This window comes from Anopheles gambiae, chromosome 3 (genome assembly GCF_943734735.2).
Source record: "Anopheles gambiae chromosome 3, idAnoGambNW_F1_1, whole genome shotgun sequence".
Taxonomy (NCBI): Eukaryota; Metazoa; Arthropoda; class Insecta; order Diptera; family Culicidae; genus Anopheles; species Anopheles gambiae.
Window position 1 is genome coordinate 44,053,934 of NC_064602.1, and position 23,431 is coordinate 44,077,364.

At 43.1% G+C, this 23,431-nt stretch overlaps 2 protein-coding genes across 6 annotated transcripts in view; one reads left to right on the forward strand and one right to left on the reverse strand.

Moving 5' to 3' along the window:
* LOC1279278 (mucin-2) overlaps positions 1–23,431 on the forward strand; it is a 158,153-nt gene that overhangs the window by 100,611 nt on the left and 34,111 nt on the right. For all 5 annotated transcript variants that reach the window (XM_061662281.1, XM_061662284.1, XM_061662285.1 and 2 more), the window contains exons 6-8: positions 5,397–5,586; positions 11,966–12,158; positions 16,830–17,458. In XM_061662281.1, the coding sequence (XP_061518265.1) occupies positions 5,397–5,586; positions 11,966–12,158; positions 16,830–17,458 (1,012 nt within the window). The remainder of the gene's footprint in view (positions 1–5,396; positions 5,587–11,965; positions 12,159–16,829; positions 17,459–23,431) is intronic.
* Positions 14,617–16,044, reverse strand: LOC1279277 (uncharacterized). Its single transcript, XM_318973.3, has 3 exons — positions 15,108–16,044; positions 14,796–15,040; positions 14,617–14,732 (listed from the first exon to the last, which is right to left on the reverse strand). The coding sequence occupies exons 1-3, from the start codon at positions 15,235–15,237 to the stop codon at positions 14,691–14,693; spliced, it is 417 nt and encodes a 138-aa protein (XP_318973.1). The 5' UTR covers positions 15,238–16,044; the 3' UTR covers positions 14,617–14,690.

A 23,431-nucleotide genomic window follows, 5' to 3' on the forward strand; every position in this document is an offset into this window, starting at 1 on the left:
AGCTTTAATCCACTTTGGCCCTCGGGAGCCGTGTTTGGCACGGTACACCGAGAACTCTGTTGGGCTTTCGAGCAACCCCGGTACGGGACGAAAAAAGGGGGGCTTCGGGAAAGACGTAGGTTGCGAAATTCTTCTCTCTTACTCGGTTAGTAGGAAAATAATATCGCAAGCCCTCTCGCTGAAGGGGGCGCTTGAGTGCTTTTACCTCAAGTGCTTAATCCTTGGCAGGGCTTTCTTGTTTTGTTGCGTTTCCCTGCCACAGCCGACGGTGGCCTTTTTATGCCCCAGTGGTAACGCGCGCGAAGGCAAAGCGAGAGATTATTACCGAGTTGATCGATAATTGTGTTTGGTTTATCCTGCGCCAAGCAAGCGCCCAGCAGCCCTCCGTGCTGAGGTTTCTTCGGCACGCTCCAACATCCGGATAAGTTTCCCCGTGGACGTGGACTGTGCCAACTTACGACCGATAGCAGAAGCAAACAACCAAACGAAGACTGATTTATCCGAACGCCTGTGTGTTGAGGCAAGCTGTGCTTGAGGATGTAAAAAATGGTAGCAGTTTTCCATCGATACCGTACTTCTTTCTGACAGCTTTCAGGGATGAAGTTTCCGTTGCATTTGATTGATATGTTTTTTGGTTTGTTTTAATGGATAGCTGGCCCGGAAAATATGTCTTACTCCGTAACTGCGCCAGAGTTTGCCCGTATAGCAAGACTTCAATTTATCGAGCTCAATAAATTTAATTGAAATTCACACAAACTTTTTCTCACAGCATAAATAAAGTAAGTTTCGAAAAGGAAGGAAAAGTTTCGATCGTTACCGTTAATCCCTCCGAATGGTCTGGTGTGTTGTTTTTAAAAACGGCTCCGAATTCAATTAGCCACAATCAACCTGAAGGTGAGCCATCAGTCGGAAGACGTCTCCGGTTTCGAGGGCTGGCAAGGTGGAGCTTAATTTGAGGTTGACTGATTGGACAGGTGAAAGAGCAATCGATGGATTAATTTGATAAACTTTGAGTTCATGATCAGGAAGGCGTCAGGATCTGACATTGCTTGATAAGGCAATATTTTTTTGGCCGGTAATGAGCGTATCAGTATCTGGAGATTAGGTTTAAATTGCATCTTAAGCTGTCATGTCCTACGAAGCTATTTATTTTTATTATTGGTTTTTATGTCTTTCTCAGAAGGATATCAAAATAAAAAGCATAAAAACATATTTTTGTTCACAAATTGAAGCATACTCTGCGGCCTTAAAAGCATAATTACTTGGTTTTAATACAACGTTGTTGCTGTTTCTTCCTGGAATCAGCTCAAACTGACCTACAACCCTAGCTATGGGGCCCTTCACGATTCTAGAAAGATTTTATATGGAGTTTTTTTTTACAGTAGGCAGAAATCCTGTTAACACTCCATACAAAACCACACACAAAACTATCCTGCGTTTTTCATTCTAGATTATTTTATCCTCAAAACTAGAATTAGATTCAAGTGGCAGATGGCAAAACAAGGTGGTGTTTTCATTTATCCGAAGGTTCATTAAAGAGATCAGGTGGTGGAATCCAGAATCAAAGTGTATATAGTCCAGGTGGTCTCATGGCATGTTTTTATAAGCAAATTTGATCGTCACTTTTTAACAGGATGGGTGAAAACTTTTGCTCAAACAGGTTTTAACGGAACCGTCGGTTTGTGCTGTATTATTATCCTGAAAAAAACCTTTCAAATATTTTTAATGATTATAAAATCAAAAATTTAATAATTATAAAATCAAAATTATTGAAAAAACCGTTCAGAGGGTCACTCGTTTTGAGAGAGTCGAAAGTATTTTCTTTGTTCTGTCTTTGGCGCAACAGCCGTTGTCGGTCAAGGCCTGCCAGTACCACTAATGGCTTGGCTGTCCGTGATAGTGATGGGTAAAGTTGGCAAAAATTCGGAGTCGACTCCGATCCGACTCCGATAAATTCGGAATCGACTCCGGAAGGTAGGTCCGCGCTGCAATATCCGGAGTCGTTCGGAGTCGTCTGGAGTCGCCCGGAGTCGTCTGGAGTCGCCCGGATTCGGAGTCGTTCGGAGTCGTTCGGAGTCTTTCGGAGTCGTCCGGAGTCGCCCGGAGTTGGAGTCGTCCGGAGTCGTTCGGATTAGTTCGGAGTCGTTCGGAGTCGTCCGGAGTCGCCCGGAGTTGGAGTCGTCCGGAGTTGTTCGGAATCGTTCGGAGTCATTCGGACTCGTCCGGAGTCATCCGGAGTCTTTCGGAGTCGCTCGGAGTCGGAGTCGTTCGGAGTCGTTCGGAGTCGTTCGGAGTCGTCGACTCCGGACGATTCCAGTCGACTCCAGAGGACTCCGAACGACTCCGACTCCGGGCGGATCTAGTGGTTCCACTTTGCCGGAGTCGGAATCGAACTAACAATAGTCGGAGTCGGATCGGAGCCGTGGGTGCGCTCCATACAGCACATCACTAGTCCGTGACTTATCCGATCACACAAAGTAGGATAGTCGGTGATCTACGAATGGGGTACATGGTCCAAACGGGGCTTGAACCCATGACAGTCGTGACAGTTGACGACTGCACCACGGGAGAGACTGTGTCCCAATACAAAATCAAATAAATAACTAAGATACTATAAATTAAGCTAATGGTAGATATTGTAGAGCAGTGCTCTCCAACCTTTTTAGTACCACGGACCACTTGGGTTTGAAAGTAAATTTCCCGCAGCCCACATATAATAAGGGCTTATAAATTGTAGCCTTATTGCAAAGCATTTTAATCAAAAATAAACTTCAATATTATTCTATTCTTTTATTCAACATCATTCTGTTGAAATTTAATCTTGATTGTGGGAAAAAGTGAACGATATGTAATGTAATATGCTTTTCTTCTTAAAAAATCAAATTTTTCGCCGACTACATCTGTTCACGCAACGGACCACAAAAGGTCCGTGGACCACAGGTTGGAGACTACTGTTGTAGAGTATTATTGTTTGTAATTGTTTTTTTGTTCTACATTGTTCTGTTCTTAGAATCATTCAAATTAGAATTTATTACAAATTCCATGTTGATTTTCGTTGACTGTATTCAATGAGCAACATTTTTTTACGAATTGTTTATCGACATTTACAATTTGGCACGCCAGTGCTAGAACAAAATGCAACCGACGGAACGATTATATTAGACGGTAACCTGCTACAAGTTTCTTTACTGCAGATACAGCTCACACGTCAATTGGGAACGTGTACCGCTTTTCCAGCAGCTTTTTGTACCGTTTCGTTTTATCACAACATCAGATTACATCTACTTTTTACCACACCACTTGTACCGTGCTGTTACAACTTTGCCTCAAACGGAAACCTACACAAAAACAGGAACAATTTCTCTTCGTTTAGCTGACGCTAAGCTCCCAACAATTCCAGAGCAGTGTTTGCATTCCAGATTCTTTTCTTCGCACAAATCCTGTTTGCAACCAATTTAACCTGCAATTTTCTGTACTTTTTTCCGCAGTTCGAGCATACCCACTCATAGAACACACATATTCGCAACAAAAAATGGCAAACTTTGTTAAGGAAACTTTGATGGGAGATGTGACTAGACTCGAAAACTGTCCTTTCATGAAGTGCATCCGACATACGAGAAGTTGTGCTTTTTTTTGGTTGCTTGCTCTCGCTCAACAAAATGCAACATCAGCAACCGAAACGGCATAAGGCAAGCCTCAAACTTGGGTTTTGTGTTCGGTTCTGATTTTTTAGAAAACGAAGCGAACGAAAAAGTGAAGGTAGTTTGGCGACAATTTCATTGTCATCAGTTCCTGCTCGTTCGTCGGCAGTTTGGTGAGATTGCGAATGAGTTTGTAGTTCTGTTTGATGTGAAAAAGGGGGAAAAGGTGAAGCAAAAAACCCCGGAGAACAGAGTGGGAAAGGTATATTGCACCACCTACCTAAGCTTCTAGTAATTTGGCGTTTGGTAGTAGTTTTGAACATGAAGACGTAAAATTTTCTGCCAAAGCAGAAAGAAAGTTCAAACCATTTTCTGTCATCGAATACGGCAAATGAAACGAAAAACTCTTAGCATGAAGATGCAGTCCTTTTGCCCATGCTCAAAACTTTAAGCCGCTTTGAATGACAGTAGCGCGTCATGGAATCCTATTACGACGACTGCTTGCCGGTGCATTCCTTTTTATTGTGATCTATTATGATCTATCTACTGCTGCTGCAAAAGGAAGGCAACAAGTTTTCGCAACACTTGCAATCATAAATCACGTACCACTGTTTATTGTTCTCCATGGGTTCTTTAATGCGCACCATAATAAAGTGTCAAGCAGTCTTCAACTTCGTTTTATATTTCCATTCTTTTTTTACTCTTTTCTACTCCACAAACACATCAACTATACCGCCATCCACCTTTATCGAAGCCTTTTAATCATTGGAGCAAAATTCAGAAAGAAACTCCGACTGTACGCTGGAGCCGTGCTTATGCTCCATGGGCTCCGTTCCCTGCACAAACACAAAAAAGCCCTCCCGAGACCGATATGGCGGTAAAGAAAAATGTGATGCTAGACACAAACACTCACATAGACATCGAAAACCAATGCAACACAGCGGAACGATTTATCTCGCTGTGTGCATTCTCCTCACGCGGCTCCATGCTATGCCGAAGGTCGGAAAAGTGCAATGTCGCGCCACGTGTCTGCACGCCTCCTTTTCCAGACGCTGCAGCCGGTGTACGGGTCGGGTCTGTGACCGCGAGTATCCCCCGCTCTCTTCATGTTTATAACACCCCGATGGGTCGCCGGTTTCGCTTTCGCGTATTTTTGCGCCGGCCGACATCGACCAGACGACAAAGAAAATGCACAACCTTTTGAAAGGGAAAAACTTTTTCTCACGATCCTTTATTCTACGCTGGTCTGCGTGTGTTTGTGAGAGAAAGAGAACGAGGCAGAAGATACAAGAACACGGAAAGGAATTGCATAGTTGCATACACACACACACATCGACCCAAACAAACCGTTTGTGGAGTAGCTGCACACTCACTCGGATGCCTTCACGAAGGGCAGCTTGAGATCGAGACGTTCTGATTTATCTGGCTCTTGGGTGACGGCGGCGCGTTCGCTTTATCTGTTCCCCGTCCGTGATTGTCTGTGAAGTCTGCGAGTTATTATGTGGCTCTCGTCTGACTGGGAAAGTCTGTATGTGTGTGTGCGCACGGTACAACAGCATGCATCTTGCTGCTTGCAACTGCGCTACCGCTTCCGGGTTGCTGCTGACGAAACCACTTCTTTCATCACGCCGGAGCAACTTCCGAAAATTCGATTACCGACTGTCTGCGTGCGCTCGCAGACTCTCTCATGGCTACCATTCTCGTTGCCACTTTTTCACCCGTTTGTGTCCTTTTTTTTGTTTTTTTTTCTTGCAGAATCTCTCCAAACACATCGCCCAAACGGCGACCGGTGGCAGAAAATGGTCCAACGGAGTGGCGCAGCAGAAATCAATCGATTCGCACCTCGGACGCGATCAGCATCGGCGACAGTGACACTTCCGGCGACAACAAACCGTCCTCACACGACGAAACCATCATCACGAAAAGTCCTACACAAACAACACTGGTAAGTTGTTGGTAGGGAAGTCGAGCATGCTATGTGGCAAGACGTTTGTTCATTATCATTTTAAATCCTTTTTTAAGCGTTTTTTTGTATCGGTTAGAAATATGGATTTTTATTTAGTGTCTATTGTACACGAGTACACGACGTACACGAAAGTGGAGGAAAAATAGGTAGCTAAAAGTAAAAGAACTATCACAGTTTAATAATTTCACAACGATTGCACTTGATGTTCTGCAACAACGATCCAGTTGTTCCAGCTAGTTCGACAAAAAGCTCTTATTTAATATTCCGTACGTTCGTTTGTGATCGAATTTAAAGGCCTATCTTATTGACCCTTTTTATTACAAACATATTTTATATTCAGCAGTGTAAAAAAGTAAAGAGGTCTATATCAACTACCTAACATAAAATTGAAAAATGGACTCTTTTCGGCTGTAGAAAAAAATAAGGGAAATAATTTATTTTCATGAACATGCTTTGCAAGGTAATTATTTAAACTTACTTGCAAAAATAAATCTACAACCTTGCGAGAGCTTTCGTCAGTTGTCCGAAATTTTCGCCAGGTTGAACGAAGACATACGTGTAGACAAGTTTTAAGATCTACCTTCGATTTTTATAAACTCCTGCTCAGTTTTTGCGACATAATTGTTGGCGTAGAGTCTTTGCATCAAGTTGGTCCAGAAAAATTCGATGGGACGCAGCTGGGTGATGGTGGTCCGCTTGGCGGACTTGAGTGTCATATCGAAATTCCGCCGAAATGATCGCAATGAGTTTTGGCATCATTGGTTGTCGCTGCGATACCAGTGAACACGATTTCTGCTTCCTTATATGTTTGTTTATGTTTCTCGGGTACTATTTCACTGTTTAGCCGTATGCATAGACCTCCCGGCCAAGCTTACGAAGCAATGTAAGCACTTGTTCCTCGGTCTTCATTCCTTCAGGTTCCTTTGGAGTCTGAAATCGCTCAGGGTCATCAGCCATTCGAAACCAGGCTTTCTTTCGATGCTTTGATTGTTGTCTAACAGTGCCAAAATCTTAAAGATGCCGAAAATGGATTATACCACGTCTACAAACTGCCGCACGTAGCTTGTTTTAGACGCTACGGAGTGCCATTCTTTGATCGAGCACGCTACTGAACGAAATAGCTTCAGTTTTTTGGCCATCACAGTTAGAGTTTGATTGATAGAGGTATCATATTTTTCTGCTGACTAAGATAAACTCATGCCAAATCTTTTTTACTCATGTACACTTTTTTAACGTAAACGTTAGTGCAGATTAAGATCAATCTCTCCTTAATTACAAATAAGCAATTAAATTAATATTAAACTTTTACTCCACATTTATAAAACCTTTACATGACACCTTGAATCTTGCTTCTATTTCGATATTCCAAAGCATGTTTATTTTTTGCATATCGTATCTAATTTTAGCTTCCTTTCACACGTTCCCCCTAAAAATAAGCTCGAACAATTCCAAAAATATCACCTAAATCCTCCCCTGCATGAGTAGCCAAGTGTTAATCGCCCATGTGATGCTTTGAATCGTTTATGAATTAAGCTGAACAATGTTTAAAAATATTCATCACGCATTTTGTTTTGTGGAGCTTTCTGATAAAGCGACGAACCAAAAAAAAAGCCTTTCTCGTTACCCTCTCCTGATCCTTATCCTATCGCGTGTCAATGTTTCCGGTGGTGATATAAACTCACACCTCAATGCCTTTCCTTTTTTTCATATTTTCAAAGCCTAACCAATCTCACTACTCCTCCTACAGATCCTTGGCAGCTTATCCTATACCAGCCTTTCACACGCGTGAGCCTTTTGCCAACTTCATCGTCCTTCGAAAATGGATCATCTCGCCCCTGACCGGTCACGGTGTTTTGCAACCAACAGACGACCGGAAGTGTGACCTTCTGTCACTTTCAATCAACTAACCCTCCCATGACCATGCCACCTCGAAGAACCAACACACTTGCGTACAAATTTGCTCATTTCCCCCAGCGCGCGCGCTCGCTCTCTCTCTCATGGAGGGAAAGTACTATTTTGAGGGTATGGTGGCCATATTTATTTGCAAACACATCTTTGCTCCACAGCTTCACTTTCACCCTTTTTTGCTTAGCAGAAGCCGCCAGCGAGATGAATGGCTTAGTACGGTGAGAATAATATTAAAATGGCAAAGGATAAGAGCGTTGCCATTGGTAGATATGAAATGCAACGGACACGCCACATCAATACCAAAGCAGAGGCAAATGTTGGTAGATTGATGTGGAGTCACTTTTTTCTCGATTCAGCTCACTTCCCCCTATTGGGTAAGCTTAACACGAGCACAGCAAAACGCACTGTACTTTTCTTGTTGGCTTCCAACACACACGGACCTCGTTTAATCCTTTCCCCGTCGTTCCCTTCGTCGAAACGAGCCCGCAAATGGAGAAGCCCGGTTGCTTTACCCCACAAGTGCGGTGAATTATTGATATTCTTTTTGAGCCTCTCGAACACGTCGTCTTCCTCCATTTGCCCGACGATGAAAGCTTCAGTCTTGGTGTGACCAATGCACGGACGAAATACTGTGGTGTAGGGCTTGTTGGTTTCCTAAAGGTCCGATCGACTATTGACCTACCCCATAGCGAGGGGGTATAGGGCACATGACTTTTGCCTGATTCGTTCGCAAATAGCATATCTATGTTGCATGTGGTCCTGAATAAATTATCTTTTTTTTTTTGTTGTGTGCCAGCTAAAGCGTACTTTATTTCCATTCGTACCAGATGGATGGCGACCGAAATTACGCTCGTTGTTTGTCGGTATGGTCGGGAAGGGTATGGAATAGCAACCTTTTTTGTGACACTAAGAGTGACGCATTGATGGAAGTGTAGCTGTTTTCAGACAAAGTGTTCGAAGTTGGATGTTGAATAGTAATTATGTATGTATTGTTTGCTTTCCATTATAATTTTAATTCACTGCAAAACAGGTCTGTCCCTCCCGCTTTGTTATACAAAATATTAGTAAGAAAATGGACGATTCAAATTGCTCATACTATCATACATATTACATCTCGCAGCGTCTTCCAGACAGACATAAACTATATTAACTTTAACCAATTTGCTCACAAGAAACGATTCGGCATCAGCATTTCCAAAGCTCGACAATCACGCCTGACTATTCCAACGTGCGACAAACATTATCCGTCCGTAAAGGACTCTAATAAATTTGAGTAAATTTAAAATGATGCCAGCTCAATTTTGCTGTGTTTGCACAGCAAAACCACTCACCATACGAAACATTCCACACCCGACCAGCGTCTTTTTGCTTCCTTAGACCCATTGCGCACACGTCTGCTTGCTAAGGAAAAGATAGTTTAGCTTAAGTACCTTCAACAAAACCATCTTCCCGTTACGGCTGCTGTTTAGTGAATCGTTTGATATGCTCTCGCAAAACATAAACGAGATGTAACTCTCTTCCTCCCTCCCTACAGTGGAATGAAATGAGAGCGGGAGGTAGTTTTCGTCTATTCGCTCCCTTGGCCGAAAATAACAGCCAAAAAGGAAGAAAACATTCACAGATTCCGAAGAGAATGTCTGTGGCGTCTTTTTCTTTCGTCTTTTTTGTTTCACATCCCCTGTCCCCACCGAACATGGTTGGACTTCCGGAAGATATGGTCCCTTTTTTTGGACCATGTGACGGAGCTCTAAGGGAGGGGGTTGTGTGCACGCCTGTATGCTTACCCCACCGCACAACAAGGAAGCGCGCCGCCAAGGAAACGATGCAGACGGAAGCATAAATCACATAAAAATGTAATTTCTACCAACGAAATCCTGCCCGGTTTTTCGGCTGGCCACCGTCGCCACAGCCATACACACACACGCTCTCTCTCTCTATGTATGCACGTTGAGGACAGCAATCTGTGGCCCGTAATCGGAATAGCGCAACGAGGCGAAGAAAAAAGCGCCCGAAAGATGCTTTGACAACGGGGGGGGGACACCAAATGTTAAATAAATTTCGCTGCCTTCGCTCCCACCGCGTAAAACAAACGAGCACCAGGCGCACGTCAAATGAAACGGATGAAACAAATGGTAGTTAGCAACATTTTATGCCACAGCCAAAATTCTTTCAATAAACATTCGCTTAGCTTTGATAAGGCGAGCGACGGAATATGGGCGACCACGGTGTTGTTTGCTCTCGTCGTTCTAGCGTGCTAATAAATGGAACGAAAAATCTGATGCGCTTTTATATATGTGCCACGTGGCGGATGAGGCCGGGGTGCATGGAGATGGAACGATCCACCCCCGTTTAGCGATGGATATCAACCCTATTATCGAGTAATAAGGAACTGTCTATGTCTCTGGTATCTCTGTCTGTGGTAGTCATACAAATGTTGGGGAAATGTCTGGCTCCATTCCTTCATCAATATCGTTACCTAGATTTCGGAGCATTATTTATCATCTCCCTGTTTACCCGCTTTTCTCGCAATCGTATTATGCACGACAAAATGAGTTCCATCGAAATGCTTATCCCTTTTTTCGTCCGATGTTCCGACGAACAGTTTACAGACATTCATCGGCAAAGCTTTCAACTTTTTGTACCATTCACCATTCATAAACCATCCGACCGATTGCAAAAATGTTTTAAAATCACTCCTTTTCAATCTATTTACGAAGGCACAAGTTTTGAGCGTTTGAAGATTGATTCATTTTCAGCGATTAAGCCAGCACATTGAATCTCTTTTTTGGATTACATTACACGAACAGAGAAATGTAAATAAAGATCAAGCCATTGCGCATTGAATTGCAGTACAGAAAGAAGAAATTTTCTGTTGAATTCATATCAATTTGTACTCCGACTGGATGGTTATTGTTTGGAATGGAAAAGATAAATAAAAATCCGTTTACATTTGCAAAGATCTTTCGATTATATCACCGCAACGCACAAAATAATCTCAATCGAATGATGAAACTTTAGTTATCAATGGCGTTTTTTTTAGCACGAAACCATGAAGCTCTTCGGAATACATTAAGGACTGGTGTCATAGTTGCATTTATCTTTAAAAGATTACTTGACGTAACAACTTATGAGACGAATGAACTCCACAAAACCTCTTTTAACTATTCCAACAACAATAATTTGTATAAAAATCCCTTTGCCCAGTCTTACTTATCGCCTAAATGTATGCAATGAGTGTTATATTCCTTTTTATGGATTTTGTTTTGCAGACATTGCTGCAACAATTTGTTACTAATTAATGACAAATGTTTTGAAAATAAAATGTTACAGAAAACAATTTCTTATTTGGCTAAACAACCATAATCGGTTTAATCCTGCATTTCGACTTGCACTTCCAAAGCTTCCGCCAACATAGAATCGGAGAAGGAAAGGTCTTTGGTGAATGATGTTATTAGCACCACGTTTTATTTAAATTGTTCAACAGTATTATATATTTCAACACAATAAAAGCTTGAATCTGCACGTCAATAGGGAATTGAACAGAATAGAACACACCTAATTAAAGAAGTAAAGTTCGTTTCTTGACGCATATAATGTTTACCACAACTTCTTCTTACTTGGCGTACCAGTCCAAGATGGTCCTAGCCTACTTTAGCCATAAATGCACTTGACCTAAGTACCTAAGCAGTACCTAAGGGGAGCTTATTCCATACGGGGTTTGAATTCATGACGAGCATGTTGTAGATTCGTATAACTTAACGACTATATTAAGAGAAGTCTCAAAATCTAACGGTAATTAAGTTTAATGTTTCTGTTCTCTACAATTGTTAAAGAAAATAGTAGTAAGAAGTAAATATTTTTCCTTGGATGAAGAAAGTTCGTAGTGGACTTAACAACTACGCCCATTCGGCATTTTTTTTTATTTTTACAATGGATTTTTATTGGTGTTTTTAAACCTTTTTTTATAAAATTTGTGCTCAAAAAATTAAATTATGTTTTACCAAATTCATATTAACATTGAAACAAATAATATTGCATACTTTCAGGCGCTAAGCAAGCACGGCCAAGTGGAAATGTTTACTTTTGCATAAGTTATTTTAATATCTCTTGTTATGTTTTTATTATTTTTTTAAAAGTATTTTAAATATTTTTGTTATTTTATCATCACCCTTCAAACTTATCAGCAAAATCATCTCTTTTTATAACATGATCAAACGACATTAACAGCAAGTCAAGCATTCTTTCATCTTCAATCTCGTCCTATTTCTTATCTTGTAGGGTTAAATAATCGCACAGCTAATTTTGTGCTCCATAAATTTCTTCCACATAATAGAATTTAGTTCCATTCCGCCACTCCCACTCCCGCTCCTCCCGTCTGGTCTAATCATATTCCGCATACAGTGCCGGCAGCTATAATAGCTTTCCCTCTGTTACTCCCTTTCATCCACAGCCAAAGACGCGTCCACCGAATGCGATGCCCCAGCGATACGCAAGTCTTCCATGTTCGAGTCCACCCAAGCTGCAGGATTTGACCGGATCAAATGATGCCGCCGGCGGAAGTCTGGACGGTGGCCGAAACAAGCTCGGCATCGGTATCAGCGCGGTGCACGATGCGGTACTGCGGGGGATGGCCCGACTGCCCGGTACGTTGCCTTGTTGCATGCTTCCTTATCGCTTATATTTGCATACAATTTCTCCCCTCTCGGTTTAATTCATCTTTGTGTCGCAATTTGTGTCGAAAGTAAGGCCTGTTAAGTATGGTGCTGTTTAATTTTAATCATTTATTGAATTGAAATGTTTCGTTTAACGTTTCTTAACATTAAACACATTTTCCAAAACCATGCGAAACAGAACAAAATGAATCCGGGGTTCCCGTAACGTTTGCACCATAATTAGCCCAATTATGGCTACTTCAGTTAACAACCACATCGGGTAAAATCCCATGAAACCCTGGGGCAGTACACTGCAACGCTTTCCACAACTTAATAGCGTTTGTGGGGAAAAATTAAATTTTCATATCAGTAACATCCACCACCTTGCACCGGTGCACCAACCATGGTGCACTGCTGGTGGCGTTCCCGTGTCCTTTGTAACGGACGTTTGTGCACGAGCGTTTTTTTTTTCCTTCGTTTTGTGTGCTCATTGCGATTAAGCCGTTCTTCCGTAGATCATCCACCATTTCCACAACCATCCTATTTTACCCCCATGGGATGGAATGAGAGAAAACATTGCGCTCGAGCAAAAATTGTAAAAAAAGCCGCACAAGAAAAATGCTCCGAAAGAGCGAAAACAGCAAGCATATTTTTATTTGCTTTCACTTCACACGAAGCTTTTGCACCGAGCCTGAGGATTTAGCTGCATTGCAAAGTTCCAACGCGTTTCGTGGCGCCAATCCCACGTACCACCACGTACACACAGCAGGCGAATTGACATTTGCCTCAACTCTCTACGGTGCACTTTCACGGAGGGATGAAATTATGTGCACCGGGGGAAAATGTGCGAAATGAAGTAAATAAGAGCAGGAACGGGGAAAAGGAAAACAAGCACAGGAGCAGAAACAAATAATCGAACAGAAACTACTAGCAGAAGCTTGTGGTTGTGTACTGTGGCGGGCCCGTGTGTGTGTGTGTGTGCGAGACCAGGCATCGTATAAAGAGCAAAGATTAATGAGATGGCCTACAGGCACGCAGCTGGCTGACGCTAATGGTGTGTGAGTTGTTGTCGTAATTATTCTACGCTTAGTAGCGAGAACAGCGTTAGATATGGGATGAAATTAAGCTCGAAATGGGGGATATGTTAGTGGAAGAAGATGTGTTTTATTTTTTGCAATTACAATTAGTACTATTTTCTAAAATTAGTAAAATAAAATCAACCCACTTTGACCGAGCACACGCAACCCCAGCTTACTCGCACACTCACCACAGTTGATTGATGATAACCTTTAACATTTATAATTGTACTGTATGGAGTTTACTAGTGATGGGGATTTCGTTCCGAACCTACTAGGTTCGTTTCGTGTCTTCAATGGTACAAAGTAGTGTTTTTTGCATCCAAATGTTGTTCTTCTTGAGATGGTTAAAGCATTCATTCTTCATGCGGAATTGAAGTAATGTGAGAAGACTTAGACTAGCAACTAATACTGTACGGTAAAGATAGATTCCTATTTAATTTCAAATAAGCTTTCCAAAATTTTCTTACTATTTCAATTATTATCGGTCGAACCTCTGTATAACTCACTTAACTAAAGCAAACCTTGTACATTTGAGAAAAACATTAAAATTTCCAATAATTTTACTCGAAACATTGCAAAAATTCATGAAATTACAACAATATTTTGATTCATATTCCGGAAAGTTTCGAGCTCATGTTTTAAATTACGGGCGTTATGATTCAAAATTTCATCAATCATCTTCATATTCACACTCACGCTACACTTTTTTAGTTTTTAAATTATTTTATGTTCTTAACACCCAATTCTGAGTGTAGGAGTCCCCTAGACCGACAGAACGACGGTCTTAAAATCAACGGGGTTTGGGTGCTGCTTTTCTGTGGTGACCGTAGAAGCATAGAACCGAAGAACTTCTATGTGAATTGACGAATCGTTCCCGTACGGCCAGAAAGGAATTTGTCATACATATCTTCACATATCGTTGTTTTTTTGTTATTGTCATAGTTTAAACGCATATTTTTATGAAATTTATCATAATGTACTTCGTCTGTACGGAATTTAAAACATGATACAAAATCTTGCTTCAAATTTCGGACAGAATTAAATATGAGTTTTACTGCTATACAATGCAGTAAAAACTGCTATACAATGCAAACAGCTGACAGGCTGAAATTTCGTCCTACGAACTTAAAACGGAAAGGACCCCAATATTGATAATTTGCTGTCATACTTATTAACGCTGGGATTTGTTGAACTTCGTACGTTTTGAAACCTAATGAGATAATTTGATTTTTTTTAATATCACCCTGAAATAGGTTCAAAGAACCTAGCAGGTTTATTCCATGAAAAGTAACCAGTTATGTTCCGTTCCTATTAACATGGATATTTCCCATCACTAAGTGTTGGAAATTTGCGGAGATAATGAACTAGAGTTTAATTCTTTCGATCACCTTCAATAGGCCATATATTTCAATTCCTTTTTTTTCGTTGGCACCGTTACAGCAGTCTAATATTTATTCGGTGGTGCAAAATTGTATCGCTGCGTCGTCTGCAAAGGCAAAAGTTTCGTGTAAAATGTTTGTGCAACCTAACATAAAACACACATATTTACCGGCGGTAGATTCTTTTCCACCCTTTCGAAATGATAGTGATACTCCTCGAGTAGACGCTTCTGCTCATCCTCCCCAGGTCCGATCCGGAACTTGTGCACACCGGACGAGTACGCTATCGTTCCTACCTTGTCGCGAGGTTTAGCGTAAAGCTTGGCTATCGCTGCGTACGGATACTCGGTGGTGGTGGTACTGGTGCTACCTTCTGTAGGAGTCGTTGCGGCCAAACTGTTCACTCGATCGGTATCTATAGAGCGGATAGACACCGTCAATACGGGTTCACGACTACGTAAGCTTGCTCTGAAATACCATACCCATGCTTCCTTCCACATCCTGCCGCTCGGGTAAGGGGCTGCCACGAGTGGCTCCAATTAAGATTGCACCAATCAAGCAGACTAGAAAATATTGACCACCTTCACCTGCCCTGCTACCTGCACCAGCCATTGCAAACGAATAGCGATGAAACTGTGATGAAATAAAAAACACGCTACTTGCCACGGGAACGATCGGTACGACACTGACACGGCACTGGTCGTACCTCGTACCTCGGCGTCTGATGCTGCGGCTCCCTGTGGATTGTTTTGTTTTCTTTCCTATCGATTGATACTACGCGGGAATGGGAAACCCCCAGACGATAAGATGAAGCGAGCGAAATCATCGTTTAATCATCCATTTGATTCGCAATTGCTGGCTGTGACTGGTTGGGTGGCGCTGGGAGCACTGATTGATCTGTATTACTTCTTTTCATCGTTTTGTGTCTGCTGGTGTTTGTGTATTTACACCGGCTAGACAAACATTAATCAAATGGTTGGTTACTGCTTGGCTCACTTCAATGATTACAGCCCCGATCATTATTTCTTTCGCCTGGTGGTAGGGGGATTGTAAAGGCAAATTGAGTAGCTCTTTATTTCTATTTAGTAATTCGTTTTCGAAAATAAATTATTCAATTAATTCAGAGTAACCCCAAATAATACGATTTAATATTGAAGAAATTTAATACAAAGCACCAACTGTAATGTCCAATTTATGACACTACAGAATCCAAAACGAACACGAAGCACGAGAGCAGGTATTTGCAGTTGTAAAACACACCCGTTGCACTGTTTAGCAACATGTTGTAAACACCTGGCAAAACAGACACAGGTGACCATAAACATGGGCCGGAAATAAACGTTCAGATTGACACCGCCTCCAGACGGAAATGCATTTATGGCGTCTTGTTTAAGGCATGCTGGCCATTGATTTATATGATTGCCGGAGACCTTCAAGCCGCTAGCTCGCAGGGTTTACTGTTCTAACCCTACCTATTTAGACTCCTATTCCCTTTTTATTGGCTCTCCTTTTCAAGGCTGTATTGTAAATCCTTTCGGTTGGTGGCATGTGGACACATAATATCCTCCTCCGATTTCCATCCACCAACCATCCACCATTGTTAACACGAAATGTCTGAGAACAGCGTCTATGCTGATTTAGTAACTGCTAATAAAGTTTTATGATCAAGCGTGATCATGATAGGGTAGGGACAAAATCAAAGGCGCATTTATTTACGTGTGTAGAAATACACACGGAAAACGAGCGCCTGTTAACTCTCGAAGCGATATTTGACACCCCGCCAAAGAAGGCTTTTCTAGGTCGGGGCTTTCTGGTGGAGTGCTGGCAGTGTAGGTAGGTTTACAGTTTGCAAGGGGGCTTTAGAATGATAAGGGTAAGCATGATTAATGTGCTGCTAAAGAACTTACAGACGGCTATGGAGGTGTTGGTGGCTTCTCACAACATTCAAACATTCAAATGCTTCGGAAAAGAAATGCTATTTCAAAGAAGTGCCTGACATATTCTGAGAAGGATATTCAGGCTCCTGTTCAGTTGTTCAAAGGAGGTCAATTTTATCATTATCTGAATTCTTTGGAACAGTTTATATATATTTTTTTGTTTAAAGACTGATCTCAGTGGCAACCCAATTCATCTCTTGGTTGATTAATAAATATTGGAAGAATTGACGCCTCATTTCTCCCTTTTTGAATCATCCTCCATTGCAGAACCGATCCTCAACGAACACCCCGTGACGATCTACCCCGGCCGAGCGTCACCAACCCGCCGCATGCCTCCCCGCACCCTGTCCGGTTCGATGGAGCGCCACCGGTTTCCGGCGTCGGACAACTCCACCCCCTCGTCGCAGGAAAACTCCTCGCCCGAGAACAACGAGTCCGAGTACAACGAATCGTCCCTGTCGCCCACACACGGACACCTGCAACCGCTCCAGGGTGGCACCCCCGTCAACTCACTGTTGAGCCGAATATTTCACCAAAATGTGGCCGCAGCAGCAGTACCACCACCGGTGTCGTCTACGGTCGGTGCTTCGCACCATGCAGCACGCAGTCATCGCCTTCCCTCATCGGCCGGTGGTGTCATGCTACCGTCAAGAACGGCCGGACGACCGGGCGGTGACAGCGACGATGAGCGTTTCTCCGACGATTCACTCGAAGAATCCTCCCTTCCACCACCACCCGGACCACCAACAGTACCTCCGCCTCCGTCCCTTTCCGCACCGGTAACACCGTCGAAACGGCACAGCATCGCCTGGGAGGTGAATCTGGACGATCCGGCCAGCTTTGGCGATCCGCTCATCGCCACCACGCCGAAAAGCTCCACCGCCATCAGTTCGAAGGTAGGTGGTAGGGCCCTTGTGTCCGCATGGCCTTGTTATTAGCAGCGATTAGTACTTTTTTTAGCATTCGTAAACAAACAAACAAACGAAGGTAAAGCATTTCCTGGGTTGAGGAAATTTATATCCAACCGTCCCGGATTTTCCACCGCCATCACTTAATGAGGCGTGTTAACCGAACCGATTTCGATAATCTACATGCTAACCTCGTTTTAGTAGCGATCCGCCTGGGTCCCCCCTTCCCTCGCGTTGATAGTAGAAAGGTCCTCTGGTAGTATCGTTGCAGGGAAAAGGATTATGGGAAGTATGGAACACGTTTTTTGTACGTGCCCGCGCGAGAAGGCTAGCTACTAGCACACACTGTTGCGTTTTACGGTGTTGCGTGTCGGATGTTCAGAACCCTTGAAACGGATGGGATATGGGGTAACCCCTGCTTTGGATCTCAATTATCGTGAATTTAACTGTTTCTTTTCTCCTTCTCTCTGCCCTATTCGTTCCTCGGCATTCCATTGTATATTCAAGTAATGTTGTCTGATTAACTTTATAGCTTTGTTTGTTGTTTTGATCGTTATCTACATTTTCGTCCACTCTTTCCTAGATTGTGCTCAATTTGGGTAGCTTGATAAATCTCTGAAATCTGTTTTTTAAAAGCAAAATGAAGTTAAAGTGTCACTTACTAGGAAAAACATGCTTTTAAATATGTTGTCAAATTAGACATTTAAATGACGGGAGCGTATATGTGTGCAAATCAGAAACGAACATTGTACATCCGGCTGTAACAATTTAAAATTCTCATCCCCTGCATCCTTCTGTTGAAGGTTTGAATCATTTCTCTCCCTCAAGAATAAGCCACAAAGATGGAGTGAAAAAATAGGGAACGAATATTTTCCACATTTCCCCTAGCACAGCGTACAAAAAAGGGAAAAGATACACCTTTCTCCAGCGATAAAATAATCATAAGAGCGATAACCGTCATAACGATTGTGATGAAAGTTTCCCCCAGATGTGGAATGGAAATGAGGGTTACTGTTATCGTAAGCGCATGTAAACACGCTCTCCTCGCTGTGTTCCCACATTTAGATTATTTCGGGGTACATAACAATCCTTCATAATGTTCATTTAATATTTATTGAATTTTAAACTTCTTATTTCACTAGAAAAATGCATCATTTTACCAATTATTTGATCTAAAACAAATGACAAAGGATTCTTATACTTAACACAATTAATGTGTGTTTTCTTCCACCGCTTCCGTTCATCCCGCATATCAATCATTCCGCCCACTGGAACTGGGAAAAGCTCCCGGGAAAGCTTTTCCCCAGCACAACCTTCCAAAAAATGAAAGCCAGCCACCCCGGCACGTGCCGTTCATCAAAAGCTGGCAATTTCAATTATGAAAAGTATCCTATGGTTTCGTAAGAAAAACGGTTACAGCACATAAAAAACGTCCCTGACAACCTCACTCGCTCACTCCACATCCCTGGGGGTCTATTTTCCATGCTCTCATATGTCGTTTTTAACAAGCACAACCGAAAATGACCGACCACCACCACACACAGCGAGATAGATAGAGTGTTGATAGAGCGAAGGGGGGGGGGGAACTGAACCGACCAGGACTGCCGGGAAGATGCGACCACCAAACTACTTTGTACCGGGGCACTATAAACACGCGCACCATCATCATCAAACCGTTCTCGTGATGCGTTCGTGCCAAGGATCCATTTCCACCCGTACGTGTTTGTGTACCTCACGCGGCGGCCCGTTATCACACACTTTTCATCTCTATTTATAAAACGACGGGATGTGAAATATGACGCCTCGTTTCATCTACCTTCAAGGGGATTGGAGACAGGGTATCCAAAGTACGCAGCAACAACCAGCTGAAACTTCCTCTTATGGCCCTATCTACCCACCTACACCCCTGCCGCCCAGCAAAAGGTTCGGCAACTTTTTGGCCCAAGTTGGCAGTGTATGCTTTATTGGCAAGTTGGCGTAAATTTATGTTCCGCACCAGAGAAGAATGCCTAATCGTCGGTCGGTTGTGTATAAGTATGTGAGTATGTGTGTTTATGTGGCCGGTAACGGACGCGGTCACAAATTGGATTGGAATTGGAAGATATGGGGGCTGTCCGAACCAAAAAACCAAAGAAAAATGAATACACCGGCAAGTTAAACGAGCCACATGCGTATCTTCTCGCTCGATCGAGAGCCCCTGATTATGACCTTTTGTATCTTTTATTGCCCTTTTGGAGTTATTGCATATTTTCAGGCGCTTTCGCTATGGGTCATTTCGTTTCCCCGCTTCTAAGAACTGTCCAAGAAATGTCCAACCCCGAATCGGTCAACTGTCCAATAGCGGAAAGCGTCACGCCGATTTGGGGGCACCATCTCTCGGCACCATTTACTTAATTGTATCCACTTCAAATAGGACATTGAATTTTGGGGTATAAATTTTCTTCTGCTCCACGTCGAGAGTGCGTTATCGCATCAGGGAGGGGAGGGGGGCGAGGTTGTGTGACCTTCGTTCCTTGACGCTGGACGACACGGACACGCGCTAGCAGGATGCGCGGGTTTTGAGGGTTAACTGAGTTCCAGCGTCCATCTGTTTCGCCGTTTGACAAAGGTTCCGGCAAACGAAATGGCATACATAAATATTTAAGTGGACATGGAGATGCGCTCGTGCGTTTGAGGCAGGTTGAAATGACATATGGTAAGAGGTCTAGTACAATAGTCTAGTCTAGTCAATACCGAAGAGGATCCAAGCTGTGCGAGGTTGTTCTTTTTTACCATTTGAGAGTGATTTAGTTCAACTCAGCATCAATTATCATCATTGCCATATTGAAAGGAAGCATTTTTAATTCCTTGAAGAGCGAAAATGTCAGAAATGTCTGGTGCAATCGACATCTCCCCCCAAACACAGCCAAGCTTATTGAACTGTACTGTGGTGCCATCTTACCCTTTTCCCCCACACGGATGCTGCAACAATGTTGCTGCAAATCCTTTATCCAACCAACCAATCGTTACTGCTGACTTCGCATAATTCATTTGCATACCTTCACGAAGCACCAAGCGCCGGTCCCTGTGCGGCATACTGGCATAGGCTTCGATGACAACATTTTCCAACCAGAAGCATATTCTTCTTTCTCTCCGCCGAGACACCACGATACACACTATCTGGCACCGGTTTCTCACCAGCAACAAAAGGAGAAAACCAGGAGAACCTTTCCATTAATCCTAGCGGCGCAAAACTGCTTCCAATCTGCATCTCCGTCCGTACACCGGTAGAAGGTGTTTTGGGGTCGAAAAGCGGCCGTTTTTGGCCTACTTTTGTGTCGTTCACCCGGCTGGCTGGCTGGCTGAGTGTGATATATACCGCTGCAAACCAACCGCCCAAGTGTATGCATGCTTCTCGAGGGAAATCCCGAACAAAAGGTCGGGGGGATCCTTTTTGCACACGCGGATGTGTTGCATAGTGTGTTGGGCCGTTAAAAAAGAGTACACACGAGACACTCGATTTCCGGTTTGCCACCGATGCTCGCGAAACTTTGGGTGTGTCTGTGTGTGTGTGCTGTGTTATTCGTTGCAGCAACGATATGTGTGCCAAAGGAAAACAAAACCTTGGACAGCTTCCGGTACGCTATCGTCCGCTATCGCTGATATTGTACCCTAGTTTTTCGCAACACAAGGTAGCAACACCGTTCGTGCGCTAAAGTGCGACATACTCCAAAAAAAGAAGGGAAACGGAAGCGCACAATGAGATAAAATGGATGAAAATGGGCACACAAACGTCTAAGCCTCTATATTAAACGCAAAATAGAATTTGAATGTTGATTTTTGACAAAATTAGTTAATATTGCACAATTAGCTCCTAAAATTAATGCATAATATTAAAATGTAAAAATTACAATATTAAATAAGAAACCAAAAATCATGTGTTTATTCCTTATGTCTCTCAGAAAGAGATCACCTTCCAATGAAGAGGCAACTGCATAAATGGTGCACTAACCGCAAACCAAACCGACAACGCTTATTATGATTTGTCGACTCATTGGAATGCATTGTCACGATCTCGACGATGCTCCAGTGCAGCAGCGTATGCCCTACATATAGCTGTTGTCCCCGGTTTTTTTACAAAGCCACATCCTAAAGCTCTTTCCGCACAAAAAACACAGAAGCAGAAATAACTATACATCTGCATCGGCACCGCATTCTACGATGCACGCAACATCAAGCTTATCGAACCAAACAGCAGCATACTGTGTGCATGAATATAAGCAGCATCTTTGGGCTTGGGAGACTTTCTACTCACCTGGCAACAGTCACCGCATCGCATCCTTGCCGGTGGGCGATAAGGCGGGACCACTGTCAAGTCGCATTCGGTTCGTTTGTTCGCTTCCCTTTATTAGGACTGCTTTGCACAAATGGAACAGATAGTGGTGGCGAAAAACCTGAGCCATCTTATTCCCCTATGGGCTGGTTGTTGCTGCCGGGTCTCTCGATATATGCACTTGGGGCGATAGATGATACCGTGTGTTGTGGTGTGTTGTGCGAGAGGTGTCGGTGTTTTTATTTGCCTTTCAACACCTTCACTACACGAGGTGTCAAATGATGGCATTGTATCGCATAATAGATGAAGAACAGCGTTGAGTTGGCTTGTAGCTTGATTGTCTAGCGCGCGGGATGTTTAGATATCTTTCAAGAAATGGTAATCCTGGTAGGAAATGTATCGTAATAGTTGAGCTTGCTGAGGGTCGTTATCAACACCAGAATTGATGCAATCAGTGAGGATGTTGGGCTTAAATTTTAAACAAATTTAAAATTAAGTCTTTATCATATAAGATTTTTTACCATTTGCTACGAAAAGGTAACCCCTTTAAAGTGCAAAAACTACCTCCCATTTCCCAAAATGCGCCTGCAAGCAATAGAGAAGCAATAATCAAAGGTCTAATTCTATATTTTGTACATAAACTCGCACGTCGTGCTACACATTTGTATTCCGTTTTCAAGTGCGGTATTACACATTTGCACCACTTGGACCACGCCAGCCAGCCAGCCAGCCAGCCAGCCACGGTGAAACCGTATCAAACCGCGTGGAAGCTGTACCACCGGCGTGCAATTTATACCGAGTGGCCAGAACCTGCAGCTACAAACATTCCTTTGTTGTCTGCTGCCAGATGCAAATTCCACCACACTCTCTCCTCGCTAGCACCGGAGATAGTCGAATGATAATGCGGTGGTACACCTCCTACAATTGAGAGTGCGCGCGCCCACTCACCACCAACTTTTCCACCTACAAAAGCTACCAAATTTTGAATTCACTTCGTAATGCAGCCTCAGACTGCCACCGTGCCCCGCGACATGAAACGTAAAGCAAAACTTGCGCTGCTGTTGCTATGCGAGAGTTTTCCCGGTTTGCCAGTTATTTGCACCGCCGAAGATAATGCACTTTTGGTTGCCCGCGCCACACCACCACAGATACCACCACCCTCCCACCCAATTGTACATAAGCATTTTCGCATTATCTATTCGCACCGAAGACTGGCCCGCAGGACAGAGTGCCGCCCCGATGCGGACGCGGACTGGTTTGCCAAATTAAAGGGAAGGCAAATTTAAATGCATTTTCAAAAGGATTTCGCCCACACCCAGCGCGAAAGCGATCGCAGATCATTGGTTAGAAGAGACGATGCTCCCCCCCCCTCGGTATACGGCACAATGGGATGGAAAGCGTGTGATAAATTTCCTCGAAAGCAATGCCCTCTGGGATCGGTAAAATGGTGAGTGAAAGAGAGAGAGAGAGGATCGAATTCTGTTGCATTTGCCAGCAATTAAAAGCGCACTGATGCCACAGCGCTACAGCAGTCGCCTGCAACAAAAGTGTATCAGTAAGAGCCTTTTAATCTTCCATTTGCTTGCTCTTCCTGCTGCTGCTGCTGCTGTTTGCATTGTTTGCATTTCATCACTACCTCTTGGAAGTGT